The 25,314-nt window shown below is 43.0% G+C and overlaps 1 protein-coding gene across 3 annotated transcripts in view; it reads left to right on the top strand.

The window, feature by feature from the left end:
* Positions 1 to 25,314, top strand: part of TBPL2 (TATA-box binding protein like 2) — a 106,623-nt gene that overhangs the window by 40,105 nt on the left and 41,204 nt on the right. For all 3 annotated transcript variants that reach the window (XM_030214794.1, XM_030214793.1, XM_030214795.1), the window contains exon 6: positions 12,524 to 12,618. In XM_030214794.1, coding sequence (XP_030070654.1) covers positions 12,524 to 12,618 — 95 coding nt within the window. The remainder of the gene's footprint in view (positions 1 to 12,523; positions 12,619 to 25,314) is intronic.

Here is a 25,314-nt window from a genome sequence, read left to right as displayed (position 1 = left end):
TATTAAGATTTATTTACCGCTTTTTGAAGGAGTTCACTCAAGGCAGTATACAGTAAGAATAGATCAAACATGAGCAATAAGCAATTACAACAGTAAAAATATTCAAATACAAAGTATGGCATGGTATACTACTTATAATGTCAACACAATATGTAATAGAACATTTTAATTGATAGTAAAGGGTAAAGCAAAGATGTAACGTATAGACACGTAAGTGAGTAAGACGAGTTAGAAAGTAAGGTGACTGATTTAAAGAAAGTTGCACATGAGGTCAGAGAGATGGTCAAATATTCTCAGCTAGGGTAGGAGTGGATAAACATGTCCTGCTGCAGTATGTGCAGCCCGAGTCACTCCTTGTGTGTATGTGAGTGAGATTAAAAAGTTAGTTACTTTTTCCATTAAAGGCCTGGTTGAAGAGCCAAGCTTTCACCTGCTTCCTGAAGTAGCAATAGTCTTCTGTTTAGCGGAGCTTTCAGGGAGTGCATTCCACAGTGGGAGGGGGCTACTCCGGAGAAGGTTCACTTGTGGGTATCACATCATGTAATGTCTTTTGGAGAGGGTGTGGTTAGTGATAGTCCTTGGGAGGACCTTAGTGTCCTTTGTGGTGTGTGGAGGATCATCCTATTCTTCAGGTACTCTGGGCCATTCCCTTTCAGGGCCTTGAAGATCAGACATAGTTTTAAATGTAGCCCTGTATTGTACTGGTAGCCAATGAAGTTTTTGCAAAAATGGTGTGATGTGGTCAAGTCACTTGTAACCTTCTATGAGTCTTGCTGCTGCAATCTGAATCAACTGGAGCTGGTACAGGCCCTTTGTGGTTAGACCATTGCATAGTGCATTGCAGTAATCCAGTCTTGATGTTATCGTGGCATGCACAACCGGGATAAGATTTACCTTCTCGATGTAAGGAGAGAGCACAGCTGTTGCAAATAGTAGAAGCAGCTCTAGAAGGTTGCTTGGATTTGGGGAATCGAAGTGTTGAATCTAACTGTATTCCAAGGTTCCTGACTTGTTCATTCGAGGGGCAGTTCATACTTCCCAAAAGGGTTTTTGATGTTGGGGATCCAGAGAAGCTCGGTTTTACTTGGGTTCAGGCAAAGTTTGTTGTGTTTAGCCCATTCTTGAATTGATGTTAGACAGGTAATCAGTTTATTCAAGGCTGTAGGTAAGTCAGGCTCAATGTGTATGAGTAGCTGCACATCATCCAAATAGATGTAGAACTGAGTGTCCATTGACTGAATCAGCTCAGCTAGTGGCTTGAGGTAGATATTGAAGAGAATAGGTGACAGTATCGATCCTTGTGGTACCCCGCAGGTCAGTGTCCATGGTGGTGATGAGTTGCTGCCAATCATTATGGATTGTTGCCTATCTGATAGGATCTGAACCAGGCAAGTACTGTTCCATTGATACCTGTTTCTGTCAGTCATGCTAGCAAGGTATCATGATCCACAGTGTGAAAAGCTGCTGAGAAATCTAGCAGTACTAACATCGAGGCAAATCCCTTGTCTCGGTTTCTGTGAAGATCATCTAGCAGGGATACGAGGACTGTTTCTGTTCCATAACCAGGTCTGAATCCAGATTGACATGGATCTAGCCAGTTACTCTTTTCTAGCCATTCATTAAGTTGAACACAGACTGTTTGTTCTCTGAGTTTCCCTAGAAACGGGATGTTGGATACTGGCCTGTAACTTTCAAGTCTGTCCTGGTCAAGGTTGTTTTTCTTCAGCAGAGGGTGAACCACTGCCCTTTTTAATGCTGTTGGTAGTTGCCCATTACAAAGAGGTGTTCACAATTTTTGTGGCGCCTTCTATACTTGCCTGGTGCACTATCATTGATGGGCAGGGGTCGAGGGAGCAGGTAGTTGGTCAAAGGTCTCTTAGGATTTTGTCAAGGCTTTCCTCTGTCATTGGGTTAAAAGTGTCCCACCTGTGTCTGTCAGGAGGGGTGAGTTTGTGCACCCCTGGTTGATTGATTGGGAATTAGATGGGATTGCCTGTAAATCCTGGCGGAGACTTTTAATTTTGTTGGCAAAGTATACAGCAAAATCATTGCAGTTCAGTTTAGACTGGGCATGCTGGTTCTGTTGTGGGGGTTGCAGTAGGCTGTTTACTATACTGAACAACTGCTTGGTTGAATTGGCAGCCTGTGCAATGCATTGAGAGAAATACTGTTTTTTGGTTGCTGTTAAGGCTTGCCGTGTGCTTCCTGCAGTTTAGTCTGTCTTCATCTAGGTGAGATTTACGCCGCCATCTTTCCAGTTTTCGTCCTTCGCGTTTAAGGATCCGAACTTCTGGAGAAAACCAAGGTGAGTGTTTGTGAGTGGGGCATAAGGCTTTTTTTAGTGGTGCTGTTTTCTCTAAGGTCTTGGCTAAGTGTGTATTCCAGATGTCAACTTATTCTGACACTGTTGTCTTTTCATCCACATGTGGATAGTCCAAGGCCTCTAGGAAATTCTCGGTGGGTCAGCTTTTTTTTTGTGTGTCTGATCTCCTTCCAAACTCTGGGAGGTGCCATTTGTTTCAGGTGGTCACTTAGGGAGAATTAGAAAATGGTCTGACCATGATAGGAGTGTTATTTCAATACTGTTATCTCAGAATTCTGGGGTAGAATACCAGATCTAGTATGTGACCCTTTTTGTGGGTTGGAGAATTGATCACCTGTGTAAATCCTAGTGCTGTCATTGTGTCCAGAAAGGCAGCTGTGGTGGTATCTGGGGTTTTGATGTGTAGATTGAGGTCTCACATGATCACCAGCTTAGGGTAATTCAGGGTCACTTGAGTAATCAGGTCTGGGAGTTTTTGCACAGATAATGAGGCATATTTTCAAAGCACTTAGCCTTCCAAAGTTCCATAGGTTTCTATGGAACTTTGGAAGGCTAAGTGCTTTGAAAATATGCCTCAATGTGTTACGAGGTGCTCAGTATATCATGAGCTGCCAGATTGGTTTCTCCTCTTCAAGTTGGATTAAAAGAGATTCTCTGGGGGATGGATATTCTGCACAGTTTGATTGTATCCCAAATCAAGACGGCTACCCCTCAACCCCCCCCCCACACACACACACTTTCATTTAGCCAGGTTTCACTTATTCGTAGGATGTCAAGATGCTGTTCATTTATGGCATCATGGATCACCGAGGATTTCTTTGCAGCTGATCTGGCGTTCACCAGTCCTATAGTTCCCAAGGGTGGTCTGGGGGTAGCTTTGGTGTGACAATGAGGTGATCTTTTAAGTACTGTTATATAGGTGTTTGACCTCTTGCACTTTTGCCTTCTCTTTGATTGGTGAGGATTATGATTTTCTCTCCCTCACACCAATGGGATGCTCTTTGGTCTTTGGGACCAATGCACATTTTTTGTGTCAGAAACTAGTTAGGCAAAATTTCACAGGGTGGCACTGCAGTCCATCCTGTGGAGTTCAACCTGTAGATCAGAAGTATTACAAGTTGGCAATGCAGGGTTAAGGCTTTAAATAATCTAAAAGAACAGACCTTTTTAAAGTTGTAAATTCAGACCAGGCCTATGAGATCAAAGGCTTCCAGCAATAGAGAAACAAATGGCTGTACTTAGCACTTCAATGTGAATTTCTTTGCATAGGTTTTGATAGTTGCCTTTAGTTTTAAAGAATCTAACATATTCAGAATTTTAGAAATAGATTATCCAGTTAAAGTAAGTTGCTTTTTTTTTTACTCACAGATTGCAGGTATGAACTTTAGAGTTTCTGGTTCTGATATCCTTGGATGGTCCAATTGATGCAGGTTGTCCAGGAGGAGGATTAGATGTAAATAAAGATCCGATCACAGGGCATGAGGAGAGCTATTTGTAACGTGAAGGGAAGATAAAATTTCCTTTATCCAGCCAAAATAAATGGAAGAAGTTCAAAGTAAAATTGAGGACTGGTGCCTCAACACAGACTGAACAGAAGTCAGTAAAGGTTTGGGTTGTAAATAAACAGAAAACGTAATTATTTAATCTAAGTTGCAGAGCTTGATGTGAGCCCAGCCAGCCAGCCTTAGAAGCTGCACCCTATATACTGCAAAATTTAATAAAAAATGTCTAAGCAGTTTACACTTGTATAATAAAAACAAAGATTGGGAATTACAAATGGGGAAGTTACAAAGTTCATTTGAATATACCATGCAAATCTACACTAAATTAAGAGGGAGGGAAACACAAGGAAGAGAGGTCTTTCTTAACATTGTTATAAGGGATATTGCCTCTTTGTGGATGATACCCCTGATGCAAGGTCATGCATTTGGGATACAAAAACCTGAGGAGCAGTACAGATTAGGGGGTGAGCACAACAGTTGAGCAGGATTTGGGTGTGATTTGTATATGATGATGTTAAGGTGACTACTACTACTTATTTCAATAGCGCTACTAGACGTACGCAGCGCTGTACACTTGAACATGAAGAGACAGTCCCTGCTCGACAGAGCTTACAATCTAATTAGGACAGACAAGCAGGACAAACAAGAGATAAGGGAATATTAAGGTGAGGATGATAAAATAAGGGTTCTGAACAAGTGAATAAGGGTTAGGAGTTAAAAGCAGCATCAAAAAGGTGGGCTTTTAGCTTAGATTTGAAGACGGCCAGAGATGGAGCTTGACGTACTTGCTCAGGAAGTCTATTCCAGGCATATGGTGCAGCAAGATAAAAGGAGCGGAGTCTGGAGTTAGCGGTGGAGAAGGGTGCAGATAAGAGAGATTTATCCAGTGAACGGAGTTCCCGGGGAGGAATTTAGGGAGAGATGAGTGGAGAGGTACTGAGGAGCTGCAGAGTGAATGCATTTATAGGTCAATAAGAGGAGTTTGAACTGTATGCAGAAATGGATAGGAAGCCAGTGAAGTGACTTGAGGAGAGAGCTAATATGCGCATAACTCCTGCTCAAGCTTATCTCCTATCTGGAAGGCTAATAGTGGTGTGCCACAGGGCTCCCCATTTTCCACGACTTCAACAGCATGCTGGTCCCTCTGGCCTGTTGGAATGTATTGTATTTTACATGCATTGCCTGTCACCTATTATTTCTCTGTGATTACTCTGTGACCTCTGATGTGAATTACTTAGAGAGGTCACACAGCTATGCAACTTCCTGTGGGGGTTAGATGCAGCAGATGCAGCACATGGAGCACATGGAGCTCATGATCTCTCCTAACCTGAGAGGATCTATGGTGGTGTGAGCATCCATTACCATCTAAGCACATGGAAGGAGCTGATAATACAAATGTATAATAATATGTATATATAAGCCTGTCTGATTATAATCTAACTACAAACTGTGAGTAAACAGATGTTTTGTTACTTCAACTTTAAAGTGACTCAGCAGTGAATTATTCAGGGGTGAATGAGAGAGAGATGAAGAAAGAAATTAACATTTCTAAAGCTGAAGCTGTGTGTACTAAAATCTGCTAATTATTTACTACAAATAATCCAACAAAAGGGTTATGGGCCCAGGGGCCAGGAATTGAAAAAGAAGAGAAATATTACCAGGCAGAAAAAAAGGCCACATTTTTTCTCTTAAGTTTTAAAGGAAAGATTCAGTCTGTCTCTCTCTCCCCCCACACAGCAGACAGAAGGCTAAGAAAATGGCTGAGGGAAGAAATTCACCATTTTTCTATTCTCTCAAGGTGCCTAGATTAACTGAGTTTAATTATCAGCAGTGGGAACTAAGATTCATATGTCTCCTTCGAGCAAAAGGATTACATATATGCTTAGACCAAGACAGAACAGCTGAAAATATGGCTGAATGGGACAATGCAAACTATTATGTGAAGTGCATGCTTTTGGAAGCTCTCTCAGAGAAACAAGCCATATTAGTGGAGGGAAAAGATACACCAAAGGACATTTTATATAAACTGAGAACTATGTATGCAACTACATATGCAAAGCAGCAACCAATTTGGCTGGCAGAGTTGAATGAAACCAAATTAAGGGATAAAAGTAAATGTAATGATCACATTATGCATCTTATGTCTTCATTTCAAAAGCTAGAACTTTCTGGAATTCCCATGTGTGATGCATTGAAAAGAGCATTTCTTTTTACCTCACTATCAAAGAAGTTTGATGTTTTTAGGTCTGTAAATGAGGCCATTGAAGGGCAATCTTTTGAACAGGCAACATCAAAACTAAGGCAGGAATGCATAGTAAATGATTCTGAGGAGATGTGTTCTCAAAGCAAGTCAGAGAGAAATGAAACAAATTTCTTGGCAAAGAACAGAGGAAGGCGGAGCTATGGGAAAACTCCACCCAAGGGCAAGCTGATTTGCTACTCATGTGGAAAGGAGGGACATGTATCTAAATTGTGTAAGGAAACACAAAACACTCCCTCTAGCTCACCTAAGCCAATGGAACTAAAGAATTTTCAAACCAGGAAATGTATGAAGGACAAAGATAAACACAAGGGCTTTCTAATGGCAGAAAAATCTTTGACTATGGTAAATAATAATTCAAATGAAAGTACTTGGATTTTGGATTCGGGGAGCACATGCCATTTAACCAATTGTAAGGATTTCTTTCAGGAAATGTGTCCAGAGGAAGGTATTCTTAAAACTGCAAACGCAGGGACTGCTAAGATCCAAGCAAAAGGTATTGGATTCTTAAAATGCAAAGTGTCTAATGAAGTTAAAGAAATTCCTGTAAGTGATATCTTGTATATTCCCCAAGCAGTTTGCAATATGCTTAGTGTATCTACATTAGATAAGAAGGGATTTGCGATTCATTTTGAAAACAGTAAGTGCACAATCTCTAAAAATGATGAAGTGTATGCTGAAGCTTTTATGCATAATGATGTTTATAAACTGAGCATTTCAGGTGAAGCCTCACATATGGCGCAAGTAAGGAAGAATGATGGTAAATGTAGTCTGGAAATCTGGCATCGCCGCCTGGGACATCGTGATTCTAAGGTGATCCAGGATCTTTACAGTAAGCAACTGGCCACCGGCATTCAGATAAGTGCAGATGCTGGTAAAATGGAGAAAAGCATAGACTGTGTTACTCAAAAAGGTGTGAGACCCTCATTTCCTGCATACACAGGAAATAGGAGTAAAAAAGTACTGGACTTAATACACAGTGACTTATGTGGACCGTTTAATATCCCATCATTGGGAAATAACAGATTTGTGCTAATATTCTTGGATGATTTCTCTAGATACTGTGTGGTCTATTTGCTGAAAGAAAAAAGTCAAGTCACAGACATGCTGAAGAAATACGTAGCCATGGTGAGCAATAAATTTGAAAGAAAACCAAAGGTTCTTCAGACCGACAATGGTGGTGAGTTCACTTCACAAAGCATGTGCACATTTCTAGAACAAGAAGGCATTCAGCATATCACAACAGTAGCTTATACACCAGAGCAAAATTCTGTTGCAGAGAGAAAATTTAGGTCAATTGTGGAAATGACCAGATGTATGCTGTCAGATAGCAATCTCCCTAAAAGACTATGGGGGGAAGCCATTCTCACAGCAGTGTACCTACAAAACAGAATGCCAACTAAAGGCGCTGAGCGCACACCACATGAGACATGGCATGGTAGGAAGCCAAACCTGTCACATATAAGAACATTTGGAAGTACAGCATATGCTCATGTACCAAAGCAAAGAAGGCATAAGCTGGATTCCACAACAGAAAGGGGCATTTTAGTTGGCTATGCTCCAGGACACAAAGGATATAGAATTTTGAATCTGAAAACTGGCATTGTTGGCATAAGACATGTTACATATTTTGATGAAAACAAAAAGGTTGATAAAGGCTGGATTATCCCAGATGAGCCTTATCATCCAGAATATGAAACTAGAACCATAATAGACATGCCAGTGTATATAAATGCCATACCAAGGCAGATGTCTGAAAGCAACTCACCTGTATCGAACGAGGAACAGGCAGAGGAAACAGACACAGAAAGGATCATTGAAGAAGACAGTACAGTTGGAGAAGGGGAATCAATTGGAGAAGGACTCTCAGATTTAGAGGATGCAGAAAGGTCAGACCAACCTGTTGTCAGACGCTCATCCAGGGAAAACAAAGGTGTTCCACCCCCAAGACTGTCGTACTTAACAAAGTCAGCAGAAGCTCAAGAGCCCTTAACATGGGATGAGATTGAGAAAATGCCAGCAGAAGAAGCTGCTGAATGGCATAAAGCTGCACAAGAAGAAATTGATGCATTGGATAAAAATAATACTTGGATTCTTACAAAATTACCTCCTGGCAAGAAAGCTATAGGATGCAAATGGGTATTCAAGTTAAAAAGGAATGCACAAGGAAAAGTGGAAAGGTATAAAGCCAGATTAGTGGCAAAGGGATATCTTCAAAAATATGGAGAAGATTTTGATGAAGTGTTTGCACCTGTAGTGAAACACACGACAATCAGAACACTTCTGAGCATTGCAGTCTCAAAAGGCATGCAAGTCAACCACATTGATGTGAAAACAGCATTTCTTCACGGAGATATAACTGAAGACTTGTACATGGAACAACCAACAGGTTTCATAAATACAAAACAAAGACAGCTAGTGTGTAAATTAAACAAAGGTCTTTATGGATTAAAGCAAAGTGCAAAATGTTGGAATGAAAAATTGCATGAAATATTGACAAATTTAGGATTTAAGCAAGGTGAAGCAGATAAATGCTTGTACACTAGGTGCACAAATGGACAATATGCATACATTTTAGCTTTTGTTGATGATCTGCTCATTGCAAGCAAAAGTGAGCAAGAGTACAAGGACATTGTAAAATATTTAAACCTCAATGTTGAGATAAAAGAACTTGGTAATGTGTCATACTATCTTGGTATAGAAATTGAGAAACAAAATGATGGTTCTTATCTTCTAAGCCAGAAGCAGAAAATAAATGAGCTTATTGAAAGTTTAGGTATGCAAGATGCCCAAGTTGTAAGCACTCCCATGATCACTGATTTTCTGAAGGATGAAACAGTAAGAGAACCTTTACCAGATAACATCCAATATAGATCAGCCATAGGTAAGCTTTTATATCTAGCTACCACATACAGGGCTGATATAGCAAATGCAGTAGGAATTTTGAGCAGAAGGGTCAGCTCACCTACCAAATCAGATTGGACTGCAGTTAAAAGGATGGTAAGGTATTTAAAGGGTACCATTGATTGTAAATTAAAGATTTCAGCCAATAGTAATCCAAAACTAATATGTTACTGTGATTCAGATTGGGCAGGGGATCATTCTGATTATAAATCCACAAGTGGATATGTGTTTATGTATGGAAATGTACAAATTTCATGGGCCAGTCATAAACAAAGTATTGTGAGTTTGTCTTCTACAGAAGCTGAATACGTGGCTGTATCGGAAGCGTGCAGAGAACTGATGTGGATTGAAAAACTTATGCTGGATTTCGGAATAGCTGAAAAGAGACCAATCCAGATAATGGAAGATAATCAGAGCTGCATCCGACTGTCGCAGAATGACAAGGTTCAGTCACGCACCAAGCACATCGCAACGAAATACCACAACGTGCGAGAGTTGGCGAAAGAAGGGGTCATCAGTCTACACTATTGTCACACCAGTGAGATGACAGCTGACATCATGACCAAACCGTTACCCAGAGAACATTTTGTGAATCTGCGTATAAAGCTTGGACTTTGTATGAATAAATAATTGCATGACAGTTATGCATGAGAAGGGGTTTGTTGGAATGTATTGTATTTTACATGCATTGCCTGTCACCTATTATTTCTCTGTGATTACTCTGTGACCTCTGATGTGAATTACTTAGAGAGGTCACACAGCTATGCAACTTCCTGTGGGGGTTAGATGCAGCAGATGCAGCACATGGAGCACATGGAGCTCATGATCTCTCCTAACCTGAGAGGATCTATGGTGGTGTGAGCATCCATTACCATCTAAGCACATGGAAGGAGCTGATAATACAAATGTATAATAATATGTATATATAAGCCTGTCTGATTATAATCTAACTACAAACTGTGAGTAAACAGATGTTTTGTTACTTCAACTTTAAAGTGACTCAGCAGTGAATTATTCAGGGGTGAATGAGAGAGAGATGAAGAAAGAAATTAACATTTCTAAAGCTGAAGCTGTGTGTACTAAAATCTGCTAATTATTTACTACAAATAATCCAACATGGCCACTGCCTTGTCTAAACTTGGTCTAAACCCGTTTATTTATGCCGATGACATCACAATCTCTATTCCTTTTTCAACCGACCTTAGCGAGATCCATGCAGAAATACATCTCGGACTACAAACTGTGCTTAACTGGGCCAACTCCTTTCAGCTAAAGCTCAATACTGAGAAAACCCACTGCCTCATTCTCTCCTCCCCTTATAGCAAATATGCCCCACAAGCTCTAATTACTCCTGAGCTTACCCTCCCCATCTCTGAATCCCTAAAAATCTTAGGCGTGATAGTTGATCAAAACCTAATGCTAGAGCAGCATACGACTTCTACCGTCAGAAGCATGTTCTTCTAGAGGCGTCTTTCGCACTTTAGTGCAATCACTGGTCCTCAGCCGCCTTGACTACTGCAATGGCATCTATTCAGGGTGCAGAGATGTGCTCCTGAAAAAAACTACAGACAGCTCAGAATACTGCTGCCAGGCTAATGCACTGGTTTCCCGTCAAGGACCGTATCACTCTTAAAATTTGCGCCCTTGCCACCAAGGAAACTCACACAGGTCTGCACGATCGTACTTAAACCTCCATTACCCAGTATATTCTGGACTTAAATGCAAAAGAACCTACGCATCAACTTTCTCCTACACTAGTGCCCATCTCTGGATCTACCTAAGCTAGTGAAATTTACCACTGATCATCCTACCTTCAAAAAGTGCCTCAAGACCTTTCTATTTGGCAAAGCGTACACACCACTACCGCCTGGCATCTCTAACTTCTGTCTTCCCCGCTGTCGTATTACCACCTCTGCTTTTTCTCTTTTTCTTCACCTCACTTCTGTCCTTTCCCATTATACTTCTAGAACATTAATTGTTTTGACCTTGCCTGCTGTATGTTTATGTAGATTGTTGTAAGCCACATTGGGCCTACCCTTGGGTGGGAAATTGTGGGATATAAGTGCTGTAAATAAATAAATAACGACCCTGGCGGAATATTAGTTGTGCAGCAGAATTTTGAACAGATTGAAGAGGAGAGAGATGGCTAAGTGGGAGACCTGTGAGACGCAAGTTGCAATAGTATAAGCGAGAGGTAAGAGCGTGGATGAGGGTTCTGGTAGTGTGCTCAGAAAGGAAAGGGCAAATTTGCTGATATTATAGAGAGAGAAACAACAGGTTTTAGCAGACTGTTGAATATATGCAGAGAAGGAGAGGGAGGAGTCGAAGATGACCCCAAGGTTACGAGCTGATGAGACAAGAAGGATGAGAGTGTTATCCACAGAAATAGAGAATGGGGGGAAGATGAGAAGCTCAGTCTTGGTCATGTTTAGTTTCAGATGGCGCTGAGACATCCAGGCAGCAATGTCAGACAGGCAGGGTGATACTTTGACCTGGTTTTCGGCTGAGATTTCTGGTGTGGAGACGTAGATCTGGGAGTCATCAGCATAAAGATGATACTGAAAACCATGGGATGAGATCAGAGTACCAAGGGAAGAAGTATAGATGGAGAAGAGGTCCCAGGACAGATCCCTGAGGTACACCAACTGACAGTGGGATAGAAGTAGAAGAGGATCCACTAGAGTATACACTAAAGGTACGCTGGGAGAGAGAAGAAAACCAGGAAAGAACAGAGCTCTGAAATCCAAGTGAGGACAGTGTTTCAAGGAGAAGGCTGTGATCAACAGTGTCAAAAGCAGCAGATAGATTGAGAAGGATGAGGATAGGTGACCAAGCAGGAAGAAAGGGTGATGGCAAAAGCCAGAAGAATGCTTGGGTATATAAAGAAAGGAATGGCCAGCAGGATTCCCTGAAAGCAGAAATTTCTCCAGAGTTTTCCAGTGTGTAATCAGTTCAGAACTAAAACCTCAAAAAGAAAGCCTAACAATCCTGTATCTTGATACAGAACTAGTATGGCGAATTCTGAACCCTAATTCTGAGAGTTGACATAGAGGCTGGTGGTAACTTAGCAGACTAACAGATTTAGGGCTGTAGTTACTAATATGCGCTATTGTTTAACTTGTGGTGTTTTACCACGAACCTGTGCAGTTTTACCACAAGCCCCATTCTATGTGGTGGGACCTAGTAACTAATAACTCAGGTTAGCAGTAAAATAATATGCTAATGGTAGCACACATTAGTAACGATGACCCTTCATCATGCTCTAGCCTTTTTGCTACTAGAGACTTATTAAACTCTGTGAAGAAATTCAATAAGTCATCAGCTGCCTGCTGTATACACGTTACTCTAGTAATGGCCGCATATTCACAAAATAACTTATACAACTTAACTCCATAAAGAGATGAACTGAGCTTGTTTTCATGTAGCCATTTTAGGGACTCGCTAAAGTATATTTGTTAATGTGCATTAATTTAGTGCATGTTAAGTAATGCATTATTCTTGCCAGTAAGTGTCCCTTTTTGTTTCTTGTATCAGTTATGAACCAGAACTGTTCCCAGGTCTTATTTACAGAATGGTGAAGCCAAGGATTGTACTACTTATCTTTGTGTCTGGAAAAGTTGTGTTAACTGGTAAGTGTTTTTATTCTACTATCTGGTGGGAAAAGAGAAAGAAAAGGGTTGCTCTCTATGGGACATCCCTTTTTGTAAGGCTTAAAAGGTAGTGTGCACTTTTTTGGGATAAAACTGTTAAGGTTATCAAAATTATAAGAGACTAATTGATAAGGTAGTTAATCTGTCCATGTTTTGAAAAATGCTGGCCAGCTTGATGCACTGTTATAAAACAGTAGGAAGCAGGGCTTTTCAGAAAATCGGAGACCTGGGCCAGTGCAAACTAGGAGGCTCCAGAATCCCGAAAAACATAATAAAAAAAAATATATATGTGTATATAGTAGGGCTACAACAGAAAAAAGAGCAGACCATGTAAAAAGTAAAATATTTATTCCACGTCATCAAAACAGTAAACAATTTCCTTTAATTGCCCAACATGGTTATGTTTCACCCTACTGCATCAGGGGCTAAACAAATAACCAGTAGGAGCAGCCCAATCTTTTCCCTGTGTGGTTACTGCAATACAGCACCAGAAACTAACAGGAGGTTTGCTTTTATAAGCAGCAGTTAAAGCAGCCACAGCAACCTGACATACAGGCTGCCTTCAAATGCAAACAGCTGATGCAGCTCTTGTAGGGCAAAATATGGCCATGTTGGGCAGTTAATGGGAAATGGGACTTGATATACCGCATTTCTGTTGGGTTTTTTGGGGTTTTTTTTTTTTTTTGCAACTACATTCAAAGCTATTTACATAGTATGTACAGGTACTTATTTGTACCTGGGGCAATGTTGGGTTAAGTGGCTTGCTCAGTCACAAGGAGCTGCTTGTTTGCTGTTTTGATGACTTGGAAACAGAGGCGTAGCCAGACCTCGACGGGAGGGAGCGCCAGAGCCCAAGGTGGTGGTGGGGGGCACATTTTGGACCACCTCCCTGCTGATGATTTCTCCCCCCCCCCCCCAATCCGCCGCTGGAAGGTACCTTGGCTGGTGGAGGTCCCCAACCCCTGCCAACTAAAGCGTTTGTCCCATGCTGGTCTCGTATTGCCTGGCTCCCTGCCCTGTTTTCAGTGCCGTGCACACTTGTTTTAATGAAACCTGAGCATGTGCGAGCATGCTTGGTTTCATTAAAACAAGTGTGCATGGCACTGAAAACAAGCCAGGGCGCCAGGCAATATGAGACCAGCACGGGACAAACGCCTCAACCTCTGACAGCCAAACTGGGGGCCCCCCGTAGCTACACCACTGCTGGGAAATAAATATCATGTTACTTTTTATGTGGTCTGCTCTTTCTCTGTTCTGGATCTTGCAGATCATTTGCCCGTTTGTTTTTTTGGGGGACCTATATAGTAGGGCTAGCAAAATGAAAAGAGCAGATCACACAGGGAAAAATCCCTGATGCAGCCCTTGCATGGTCAAAACACAGCCATTGTCAGGCGCATGATGTACTTTTATGCTTACATGAATAAAGCATTTCCAAGGGGACTCTTCCTTATGTGTAATCTGCTCTTTTCATTTTGTCGTTTTGGATTTTGTGGATCGCTTGCCCTGTTTCCTTAAAAATGTTAAAATATTTAATATAAAATATTAAAAATATCACACTTCCTCCTGTATAGTGCAAGATGTAAAAACAGTGGATGTAAATTCTCAAAACTGACACACTCCAATCACTAAGCCAAAAACTAAATCATTTTTAGTTCAATGTGCTTGATGTACCGCTTGTACTGACATGCAGATCTAAGTGGTTAACAATAAAATGCACACAATAGAAAAGGTGCCGGTACTCAGTACCTCCAAGTACCCCCTCAAAAAAAGCCCTGGTTTTAAGCCTGTAAAATGTATTGAATATTTTCCTACCTTATGTCCTAAATTGTATTTCTCCTATTTGGCCAGCAGGTGGTGGTTCTTTGCTGTAAAGCTGTTACAGAGAAATTAATGTTCTTTTCTTTAGTTTAACACAAACAGGAAGCAAGATGCAGTATATTTTTAAAATGTGTTCTGGGCTCTGATTGGCCTGGAGTTTGAAGCTAACTAGTAGTTACTGGTTTTGAAGCTAACTAGCAGTTACTGGTTTTGAGTTCAGTCTTAGCTAGGAAGGAAAAAAAGCTGGATCTCTTTGCTGAGGCTCAGTAAACAAACAGTTCTGTGTCCTGAGCTTTCCAGATACTATTTAGACAGTACATATATGTTTACTTAGTTTTCTAATTGATCCATTTTTCAGTTAATTGTTATTGTTTGCTGATTGCACATTTTCTGTCCACTGTTCAAGTTCTGAGAATAAACATATTTGTTTGTTTGCCCTGCTTGTCTGGACTCATAAAGAATCCTGGTGGTTTGTGTGTTGGGTCTGCAAGTGCTTTCTGAGAACTCTGGGTCCACTGGGAGTGTGGCCTCCAGTAACCTAGAAATCACGGGGATAATTTGAGTGGGAGACTCACCCAGAGGCAGTTGAGACCCAGTCGAGGAAGGTGCTAGTGTGGAGCACGAGTGGCAGGTGCAGAGGGACATGAGCTGTGCTGGGGATAGACCCTTTAAGTGGCTGCAGGGTAACCCCAGGTGGGTGGCTAGGCATTTCGTGACAATACTCCTTTCTGTTGAGATAGTTATTCACTCAGTGGCTGTAGCTTAAATGTGCAGCCGCATTATCTTTGGTACTTCTGGTAGAGCCACCATGCTGAAAGGATGCGAGTGATTTGCTCAGTACTTTTCCCCACAGAGCCCTCCAGTTTTGTGCTTCTGCAGGCAATCACTCCTGTACAACACTCAGTCTGTGAAACTGCCGCATGTGCTCAAAGGATCAGTCCAGAAAAGTGGGTTGTGACCCAGCAGGTGAAGATACAGAACTACTACTACTACTTAACATTTCTAAAGCGCTACTAGGGTTACGCAGCGCTGTACAATTTCACATGGAAGGACAGTCCCTGCTCAAGGAGCTTACAATCTAAAAGACAGGTGTAAATCTAGAGACAAGTGTAGAACTATGAGTTGTGCCTTATAAGCTCCTGGGCTTAGCAACCAAGCTAGTATTATCTATCTCCAGCAGGTGGGATAGCAGCTCCTGTGTGCTGTGGTGACTTCTGTATGGTCTCCTGTCCTGCTTGCAGGTTCAGTTGAGTTTGGGGTTCAGAATATCCTGTGCCTCAGGTGTAAACTCAGTGGTCTAGGTCTCTCGCTGCTCCCCCATTGCCACTTTCTACTTATTTCTTAGTCTTCCCTTTTTTTCTCCTGCCTCTATCTTTAAAAAAACAAAACAAAAATAAAAAAGCAGCCACTGTGCTTCTTTTTGAGAGCGCTTGTGCTGTGGGAAGATTGTGGGCTGATGGTTCCTGCAAACCTTGCTTTACTTCTATGGACATGCTACTTTTGCCTACTTGGGTGTCAGTACTACGTCTCTGGAAGTTCAATCTGGCCCCGCTCCAATGGTGGTTTTGGTGGGCTCAGAACCAACTACTACTACTACTTAACGTTTCTAGAGCGCTACTAGGGTTACGCAGCGCTGTACAAATTAATAACTAAGGACGGTCCCTGATCAGAAGAGCTTACAATCTAAAGGACGAAATGTCAAGTTGGGGTAGTCTAGATTTCCTGAGTAGAGGTGTTGTGATTAGGTGCCGAAAGCGACATTGAAGAGGTGGGCTTTGAGCAATGATTTGAAGATGGGTAGGGAGGGGGCCTGGCGTATGTGCTCAGGGAGTTTGTTCCAAGCATGGGGTGAGGCGAGGCAGAAAGGGCGGAGCCTAGAGTTGGCGGTGGTGGAGAAGGGTACTGAAAGGAGGGATTTGTCTTGAGAGCGGAGGTTACGGGTAGGGACGTAAGGGGAGATGAGGGTAGAGAGGTAAGAAGGGGCTGCAGATCGAGTGCATTTGTAGGTTAGTAGGAGAAGCTTGAACTATATGCGGTATCTGATCGGAAGCCAGTGAAGTGACTTGAGGAGAGGTGTGATATGAGTATATCGGTCAAGGTGGAAGACAAGACGTGCGGCAGAGTTCTGGATGGACTGAAGGGGGGATAGGTGGCTAAGTGGGAGGCCGGTGAGGAGTAGGTTGCAGTAGTCAAGGCGAGAGGTAATGAGAGAGTGGATGAGAGTTCAGGTGGTGTGCTCAGAGAGGAAGGGGCGAATTTTGCTAATGTTGTAGAGGAAGAAGCGACAGGTCTTAGCTGTCTGCTGGATATGCGCAGAGAAGGAGAGGGAGGAGTCGAAGATGACACCGAGGTTGCGGGCAGATGAGACGGGGATGATGAGGGTGTTATCAACTGAGATAGAGATTGAAGGGAGAGGAGAAGTGGGTTTGGGTGGGAAAACAATAAGTTCAGTCTTGGCCATGTTCAGTTTCAGGTGGCGGTTGGACATCCAGGCAGCAATGTCAGATAAGTAGGCCGATACTTTGGCCTGGGTTTCCGCTGTGATGTCTGGTGTGGAGAGATACAGCTGGGTGTCGTCAGCATAAAGATGATAGTGGAAACCATGAGATGAGATCAGGGAACCTAAGGAGAGGTGTAGATTGAAAAAAGGAGGGGCCCAAGGACAGATCCCTGAGGAGCTCCAACAGAGAGCGGGATAGGGGAGGAGGACGAACCATGAGAGTGTACTCTGAAGGTACGATGGGAGAGATAAGAGGAGAACCAGGAGACGACAAAGCCCTGGAACCCAAAGGAGGACAGTGTGTCAAGAAGTAGATTGTGATTGACAGTGTCAAAAGCGGCGGATAGGTCGAGGAGGATGAGGATGGAGTAGTGACCTTTGGATTTGGCGAGGAACGTAAGTACATAAGTAATGCCATACTGGGAAAAGACCAAGGGTCCATCGAGCCCAGCATCCTGTCCACGACAGCGGCCAATCCAGGCCAAGGGCACCTGGCAAGCTTCCCAAACGTACTAACATTCTATACATGTTATTCCTGGAATTGTGGATTTTTCCAAGTCTGTTTAGTAGTGGTTTATGGACTTGTCCTTTAGGAAACCGTCCAACCCCTTTTTAAACTCTGCTAAGCTAACCGCCTTCACCACTTTCTCCGGCAACGAATTCCAGAGTTTAATTACATGTAGGGTGAAGAAACATTTTCTCCGATTTGTTTTAAATTTACTACACTGTAGTTTCATCGCATGCCTCCTAGTCCAAGTATTTTTGGAAAGCGTGAGCAGACGCTTCACATCCACCTGTTACACACCACTCATTATTTTATACCTCTATCATGTCTCCCCTCAGCCGTCTCTTCTCCAAGCTGAAAAGCCCTAGCCTCCTTAGCCTTTCTTCATAGGGAAGTCGTCCCATCCCCGCTATCATTTTAGTCGCCCTTCGCTGCACCTTTTCCAATTCTGCTATATCTTTCTTCAGATGCGGCGACCAGAATTGAAAACAGTACTCAAGGTGCGGTCGCACTATGGAGCGATATAACGGCATAACATCCTCACACCTGTTTTCCATACCTTTCCTAATAATACCCAACATTCTATTCGCTTTCCTAGCCGCAGCAGCACACTGAGCAGAAGGTTTCAGTGTATTATCGACGACGACACCCAGATCCCTTTCTTGGTCCGTAACTCCTAACGTGGAACCTTGCATGACGTAGCTATAATTCGGGTTCTTTTCCCACATGCATCACCTTGCACTTGCTCACATTAAATCTCATTGCAGACTTTAGATAGTGCCGTTTCTGTCGAGTGTAGGGGGCGAAAGCTCCTGCCTCTGTGAGGCTTTGGTGGCCATTTTGTCAGTGGGTTATTTGCCTGCTACCGTGTCCCAGGATGTTGGTTTTGCAGGGGTAGAAGTCTCTTCCCTGCTGTTTTCGCCTGAATTTGTTCATTTATTACATCATGCTGTCAGCTCAAGCTGCCTCTCCTTCCCTTCACATTGCTTTTAAGGAGCAGTTTCCTAAGAAACATTTCCATTTTGCAGGATTTGGAGAGTGTTTCTCAGGACTCAGAGGAGGCATCTTTGTATTCTGACTGTCCTAGTTCTGCTGATGCCCCTGATTTGGACATTTCAGAGGCAGACGGGGTTAATAATCCTATAGTAGCTAGGCTGTGTTTGACAGCGGAGTTGCCTCTGTTGATCACAAAATCTATGGAGGCTTTAAACATTTCTTCCCTTACTTCTCAGTCCTCTAGTCCTGCTCATTTTATTATGTCAGGTACTTAGAGACTTCCTGTATCTTCCCAAATTCATGAGGCTCTATAGGAGCTTATTGCAGCTCAGTGGGAGACCCCTGATTCTAACCTCTAGGTGGCTCGCGCTATGTCCAAATTATATCATCTTCCTTTTTGCCATCTGATTTAGAGCAGTTTGGTCTGCCTAAGGTGGGTGCCCTTATTACGGTGGTTACTAAACATACCACTGTTCCTGTTGAAGGCAGCACTGCATTAAAATGATATGTATATCCGCAAACTTGAGGCTTGCTTGAAGCTTGCCTTAAATTCTCAGGCAGCAAGTTTCTTCTTTTATAGCCATGGATTCAACAATTGTCCACATTGGACTCTCCTCCAGACTTTCTCCTACCCTAGAGGCGGAGTTGTCCTATTTGTCAGACGCTCTTTATAATATTCTCTGAGCATCAGCTAAGGGGTGGCATGATACTGGCTACGGTTGAGGCATTGGGCCACTGATGTGGCATCCAAATCTCATTTGGCGAAGTTGCCTTTTTGGAGAAGATTGTTAAAGACCTGGGAGATTCCATGCTCCAGTGGCTACCTGAGGACAAGCCTAAGCCTCATCTTCAAGTGGGTATGTTTCGTTTTCGAGAAGTGTGGAGATATAAACCAGGGAGAGCTAGTGTTTTTCCACTCAAAAACCTTTCTTTCCTCAGACTGTCTTCCTATTGAGGAGGTAAGAAGCCCTTTTCTGCTTCCTCAAGAACCTCTCACGCTTCACAGCCCTCACAATGACAGGGTTGAGGTTCACTCCTTGTAGTTAAAAACAGGTGGGCATCTTTTCCACTTTCACAAGGCATGGACCACCATTACTGCAGACTTATTTATTTATTTATTACATTTGTATCCCACGTTTTCCTGCATAGCAGTAGGCTCAATGTGGCTTACAGGTTCTGGAGATGGGTCCTCGATATTATCCATGGATACAAGATAGAACTGCCCGACTCTTTGCAGAGCTGCCACAAGGAGACAGAGTGAAAAGATCTGCAAGTGGCTTTGAAAAATTCTAACTACCATAGCCTCTTTAAGGTGACTGGGGGCCATTCAGCCTGTTCCTCTGGCAGAGAGGGGCACGGGTCGATATTCCATCTATTTGGTAGTCCTCAAGAAAGAAGACTCTTTTTGTCCAGTTCTGGATCTGAGGGGTGAACAAGTCTTTGCAATTCTGCATGGACACTCTTCGTTCTGTCATAGCCTCGGTCCAGCCAGGTGAGTTTCTCACCTCATTGGACCTCAAGAATGCATTTTCATATCCCAATGTTTCCACCTCACAGGAAATTTCTCTGGTTTGCGATCCTAGGAGATCATTTTCAATTCAAGGTCATGCCTTTTGGCCTCACTACTGCACCTCACACATTTAAGTTATTGTGGTGGTGGTGACAGCCTTTCTTCACCGGCAAGGGATCCAGCTTCATCCTTACCTGGACGACTGGCTAATTTGGGCTCCTTATCTAGACAGCCTTTGCAGTACACAGACAGTCCTGTCTCTTCTGCGCTGGGTTTATTGGTGAATTACAGGGAAGAGTCATGTCACTCCCACCCACACCCTGGAGTTTCTGGGAGTGTGCTTCAATTCCTAGGTGGGGAAGGTTTTCCTCCCTCAGCATTGTCGGCTCAAGCTCAAACAGCAAATTCTCAGGCATCTCTCTTCCCTGCTCATGAGCATGGGATTATGCTCATGTTCTTGGTTCTATGGAGGCAACTTTGGATGTTCTTCTGCCTTGGGTGAAATTCCACAAGCGGCCCCTACAGTTCTCCTGTTGAGCCGGTGGTCTCCGGTCTTGAGGATTCATAACCAGCTGGTGCTATGGACACCTCTAGCCAGATACTGTCTGACTTGGTGGCTTCTCCCTGCGCATCTTACCCTTACGGACTCCCAGTTGGTGTGTTCTCATCTCCGATGCCAGCCTCTTTGGATGGGGAGCCCATTATCTCCACCACTCTGCACAGGCACCTCTTCTTCACGAGAGGCCGCTGCACGTGCTCTCAGACAATGTCACAGCCGTGTCTTACATCAACAGACAAGGAGGAAGAAGAGTGTATCTCTAGCCCATGAGGCGCATATTCTTTTTTAGTGGGTGGAATTGAACATACCAGTGATTTCAGCGTCTCGCATAGTGGTTTCACTAAACTCTCAAGTGGATTTCCTCAGAAGTGTGTGTCTGGACCCGGGCAAAGGCAATTGTATGACTGCATTTTGCCTCCTTTCCACACCATGGGGCCTTCCGATTCTAGAGCTTATGGCATCCAGACTCAATGCGAAAGTACACAGATTCTATAGCCGATTCATGGAGAAACTCCTTAGGAATGGATGCACTGGTACAGCCTTGGCCTCCTTTACAAGTTTTCTCTTGGTGAGAGGAACTGTGTATACTGCTATGTATTAAATCCTGCATATAGATACATACTCCCTGGCATGAGATGCATTTTGCACATGTATGAAGGGTATGGATGACTTCAGAGCCACTGACACTCAGATGCACAAAGGTCCCCGTAAAGAATCAGTTTATTTCAACCTCGGTAAAAATTACCAGTTAGGAAAGACAGAGGGATTCCCAAAGCAAATTGCAGGCAAATGAGCTGCTTGCTGCTTTTGTGGACAGGCTTATTTGCGTGCTATAGGGGGGAAGCGAGTTGGTCAGCTGAGTATGCACAGAGCAGCCAATTGCTAAGCGTGGCTGCTCTGCGCATGCCACAGATGGCTTTCATACACGCAGACAAGCTGCATGTATGAAAGCAGGTAGCCTTTTTTTTGTTTTCCACTTTTTCCCAGTACCTCAGTGCTGGTCTCTCCTGGATTCCTGGTTTCTTTTGTCTTCTCCCCCCCCCCCCACATTGCCCCTGTCTCTAAAGCTAATATTAGTTCCTAGGGAACTGAATCACACTGCAGCTTCCCTGCTTGAGGAGAACTTACAGGAATGAGGGGAGAGAGAGAGGTGAAAAAGAGAGGCTTGAGCAGGAATCTCTAGAGAACAGGGCGTTGTTCATCCCCCCCAAATCCTTTGCCCATGCCCTGAAATTTTGAAGGGAAAATATCCGGCAGCTACTGAAAAGTCCTGTCCATTGGAGGAGCGAGAACCAGCAGATCATCTTCCTTTTGCCGGCACTAGCAACAGATGGTCCGCAGCTCTCAACAGCCCCAACCAGGCATTACAGCCATCTCCAGACCTCCCGCTAAATTTTCTATGGTAAAGGTAGGTGCTGTTTCTGTGCATCGTTCAGAAAACGGCTGTGCATTGCTTTGCATGCACATTTGCATAGTAATTAGCTCATTATAATAACTTTGCATACAATTTGTTAGCTGCTACCGTGTAAACACCACATTGTTGGTTTGTTAGGTTTTGTGCATCTGGGCCTGAATAGGGTTTCTAAGAGATGGAAAAAGTAAGGAGTGGGCAACTCTGATGAAATACAAAATTGTTATAGAAATAAAATAAATAAGCAAAATTAGAACTTACACAGTTCTATTGTTGTCATAGGTGCCCCTTATAAGAGGCTTGGGGAGGCTAAGCCTCCCCAGCCCAACCGTGACCTTCCCCTGGCTGCTGCCCCCACAAACGCAGGGCTGGCACAGCGCTGCAGCCAGGCAGCTCGCCGACGGTCCCGCCTTCCTTCTCGCTCTCAGCTCCCCGACCGGCAGCCTTCCTCATCTCCATTCTCCCCCCCCCCCCTTGTGTTTTAACCCTTTTTGCTTTCCATGGCAGTGACGTCAGTGATGAAGGCACTGCGGGCTCGCCTCCGGCTCCATCTTCTCCGTTCCCTCTTCACACAGTGTCCCGCCTTCTGCGATGATGCATTTCCTGTTTCCGTGAGGGTGGGACACTGTGTGAAGAGGGAAGGGAGAAACTGGAGGCGAGCCTGCAGTGCCACCTTCACTGCTGCCATGGAGAGTAAAAGGAATAAACGCGTGGGGGGGGGGGGCAGAAAGAAACGGAGAGGAGTGCTGTCAGGGAGCTGAGGGAGGGCAGGGAGAATCGCTGGACATGGGAGGGGAGGACAGGGCAGGGGAGAGAACAGATCGCTAGACATGGAGGGGAGGGCAGGAGGAGAGAAGAGATTGCTGGAGGGGAGGGCAGGGGGAGAGAAGAGATTGCTGGAGGGGAGGGCAGGGGGAGAGAAGAGATCGCTGGAGGGGAGGGCAGGACGGGGAGAGAGAAGAAATGTTGGACAAGGATGGAGGGAAGGAGATGCACACAGATGGAGTGGAAGAGAGAGAGGAGAAATGCTGGTCATGGATGGAGGGGAGGGAAGACAAAGGAAGTAGATACACATGGATGAAGGGGAGAGGAGTGAGGAAAAATGCTGGATATGGATGGAGGGAAAATTGCTGAATTAAGGGCTGGATTGGAACACTTTGAGGGCAGATGTTGAAACTGGAGAAAGGATAGGGACAGGGCTACAGATGGTAGACAGGACGAATAAGGACACAGAAGGATGGTGGACATGGTGAGAGAAAAAATATCAAATGGAAAGAAGACTGCATAAAACAGAAGACACTGGGACCAAAGCTAATAGAAAAACTAGATGCTCAGACAGCAAAGGTAGAAAACATTTTTTATTCAGAATTTATTAATTGGAATATGTCAGCTTTTGGAAATGTGCATCTGTTATATTTTGCATGTAAGTTTCAATTTTTCTAGTATTGCTGCATGCTGAGTCTGACTTCTTGAGGTAACTTTCCAGTTCAGTATTTTGCCTTCATATCTGTTGTCATGTGTTTTTTCATGTGTGATCAAGTTGTAGTATTTGCAACCCTTTTTGTTTTGTTTTTTTGTTTCACTAGGTTGTGTAATTATGGTGCTGCCTTTCCACACATAAGGTTGTAGCTCATCCTGTCCTTGGAATTAGTGCTGTTATAGTTTGGTAAGGTTGTGTGTTTTTGCACAAGTTTGTGTATAGTGTTTTGCAGTGGAGAGATTGTGTGTTGGCCTTACTGAGGTATAGAGCCTAAATCATGACACACTACCTCTTGAAGGATCTACTTATGGTCGTTAAAAGGAGCTCATTGTGAACACTATCGCCCTAAAAGGGTGTTTTGTGGCTCTACATGAGAATTGTGATATGATCCCTTGTTTCATATTGTTGACGGTCTGCATTTTCCGTATGGGTGGTATACTGGTGTATTAGGGTCTGCCCAGTGTAATATTTATGGTACAGTAAGGTTCTGAGTGTTTTTGCAGAGTTGTGCATAGTGTTTTGCAGTTGAGCAATTGTGGTTAGTATATGCTTTGAGCAACCACTTTATTCTTTGACATATGATACATATCTAATATCTAAATTTAATAAAATGTATTATGACTATTTTATTTTTACTTTTTTTCTGTGTTGTCAGACAATTATGGATATAAACCCTGCCCCCTTTAGCCTCCCCAAACAGTTGGGCCACCGACCGCCTATGATTGTTGTAGATGATTCAGTGACATGATTTTGAGTCTTCAGTACAGGTCTGAGGAGGCTGATTATGCCATGCTAAACAGGAGCAATAGAAAATGAGAGGAAAACATAGGCAGGTATGCAGAAAGGTTTTTCTACTTGTACAAATCTTCCAAAAGTGATAGAACAAAAGAAAAAACAGCTTGACAACTTCTTGCCTGGTCTCTAAGGAAGGGCAGTAGCTATGCTCTTCCCTAGAGGGATAAGCTATAACTAAACTTGGACCTGGGTGGGGAGGAAGACGGGCAGCAACACAGAGCATGCCACTAAAAACATTCATCCTAAAAGTAACACAAACAGATTAGATTGCAAAAAAATTTTGATTGATAATGTGAAGCTCAAACCTTCCCCTCCCCACCCCCCCCACCCCCCCCCCCCCCCCCCCACATTTCATTTTAAGTTTGCATCTTTATAGCTGTCCAAGAAAGGCATTAACACAGTGAATCAAAACTACGAACAAACGATTTTTATATTTAGAAGAGAATGGTTTAAATGTTTGTGTGGTCTGTAACACTGCTGATTAAATTATATTAGAAATTAAGAAGGTGATGTATAAATCATGTGGGTTTTCAGTAATTTTACATGAAAGCTTGCTACCCATTCAATGAGCTAGAAGCAATCTTTCATGCAAAATTTTGCTATGAGAACCAGAGAAAATACTTAAGTATTTATTCCTATTTCTTGATATGCTGTTGGCATTGTCAGCAGTGTATCTCAGCAATGTAGAATTCTACAGCTTTAAAAGGGAAGAAGAGAAAAAATGGAACTGAGAAGCAAGACAGTGAAATTTAGAATAGCTTATAGTTTACCTCCTTTTGTGAAAAAAAAACATGCTACAAGGACTTCAGGTGTTTAATTCTGAATTCTGTGGAAAAACAAACAATGAACTGCTTTAAATGAGTTTGTATTGTGGCACCTCCGTTTTTAGATTTGAATAAAACTTTGCACATAATTCTACTATCTGCAAAGAAGATAATCCATTAATCTTAGTAAATGAGGCTTTGCATGCAAAAATGCACAAAATCAGTTCTGGGGGAGTTTGCACATTGGTGAAAAATTTCACCAAGTACATCTGGGTTTTGGTTTGTCTTAAAATAATTTCAATAAATTTGGTTGTTAACTAAATGCACATGATTGCAA

This window comes from Microcaecilia unicolor, chromosome 9 (assembly GCF_901765095.1).
Source record: "Microcaecilia unicolor chromosome 9, aMicUni1.1, whole genome shotgun sequence".
Taxonomy (NCBI): Eukaryota; Metazoa; Chordata; class Amphibia; order Gymnophiona; family Siphonopidae; genus Microcaecilia; species Microcaecilia unicolor.
This window is presented reverse-complemented; position numbering and strand designations above follow the sequence as displayed.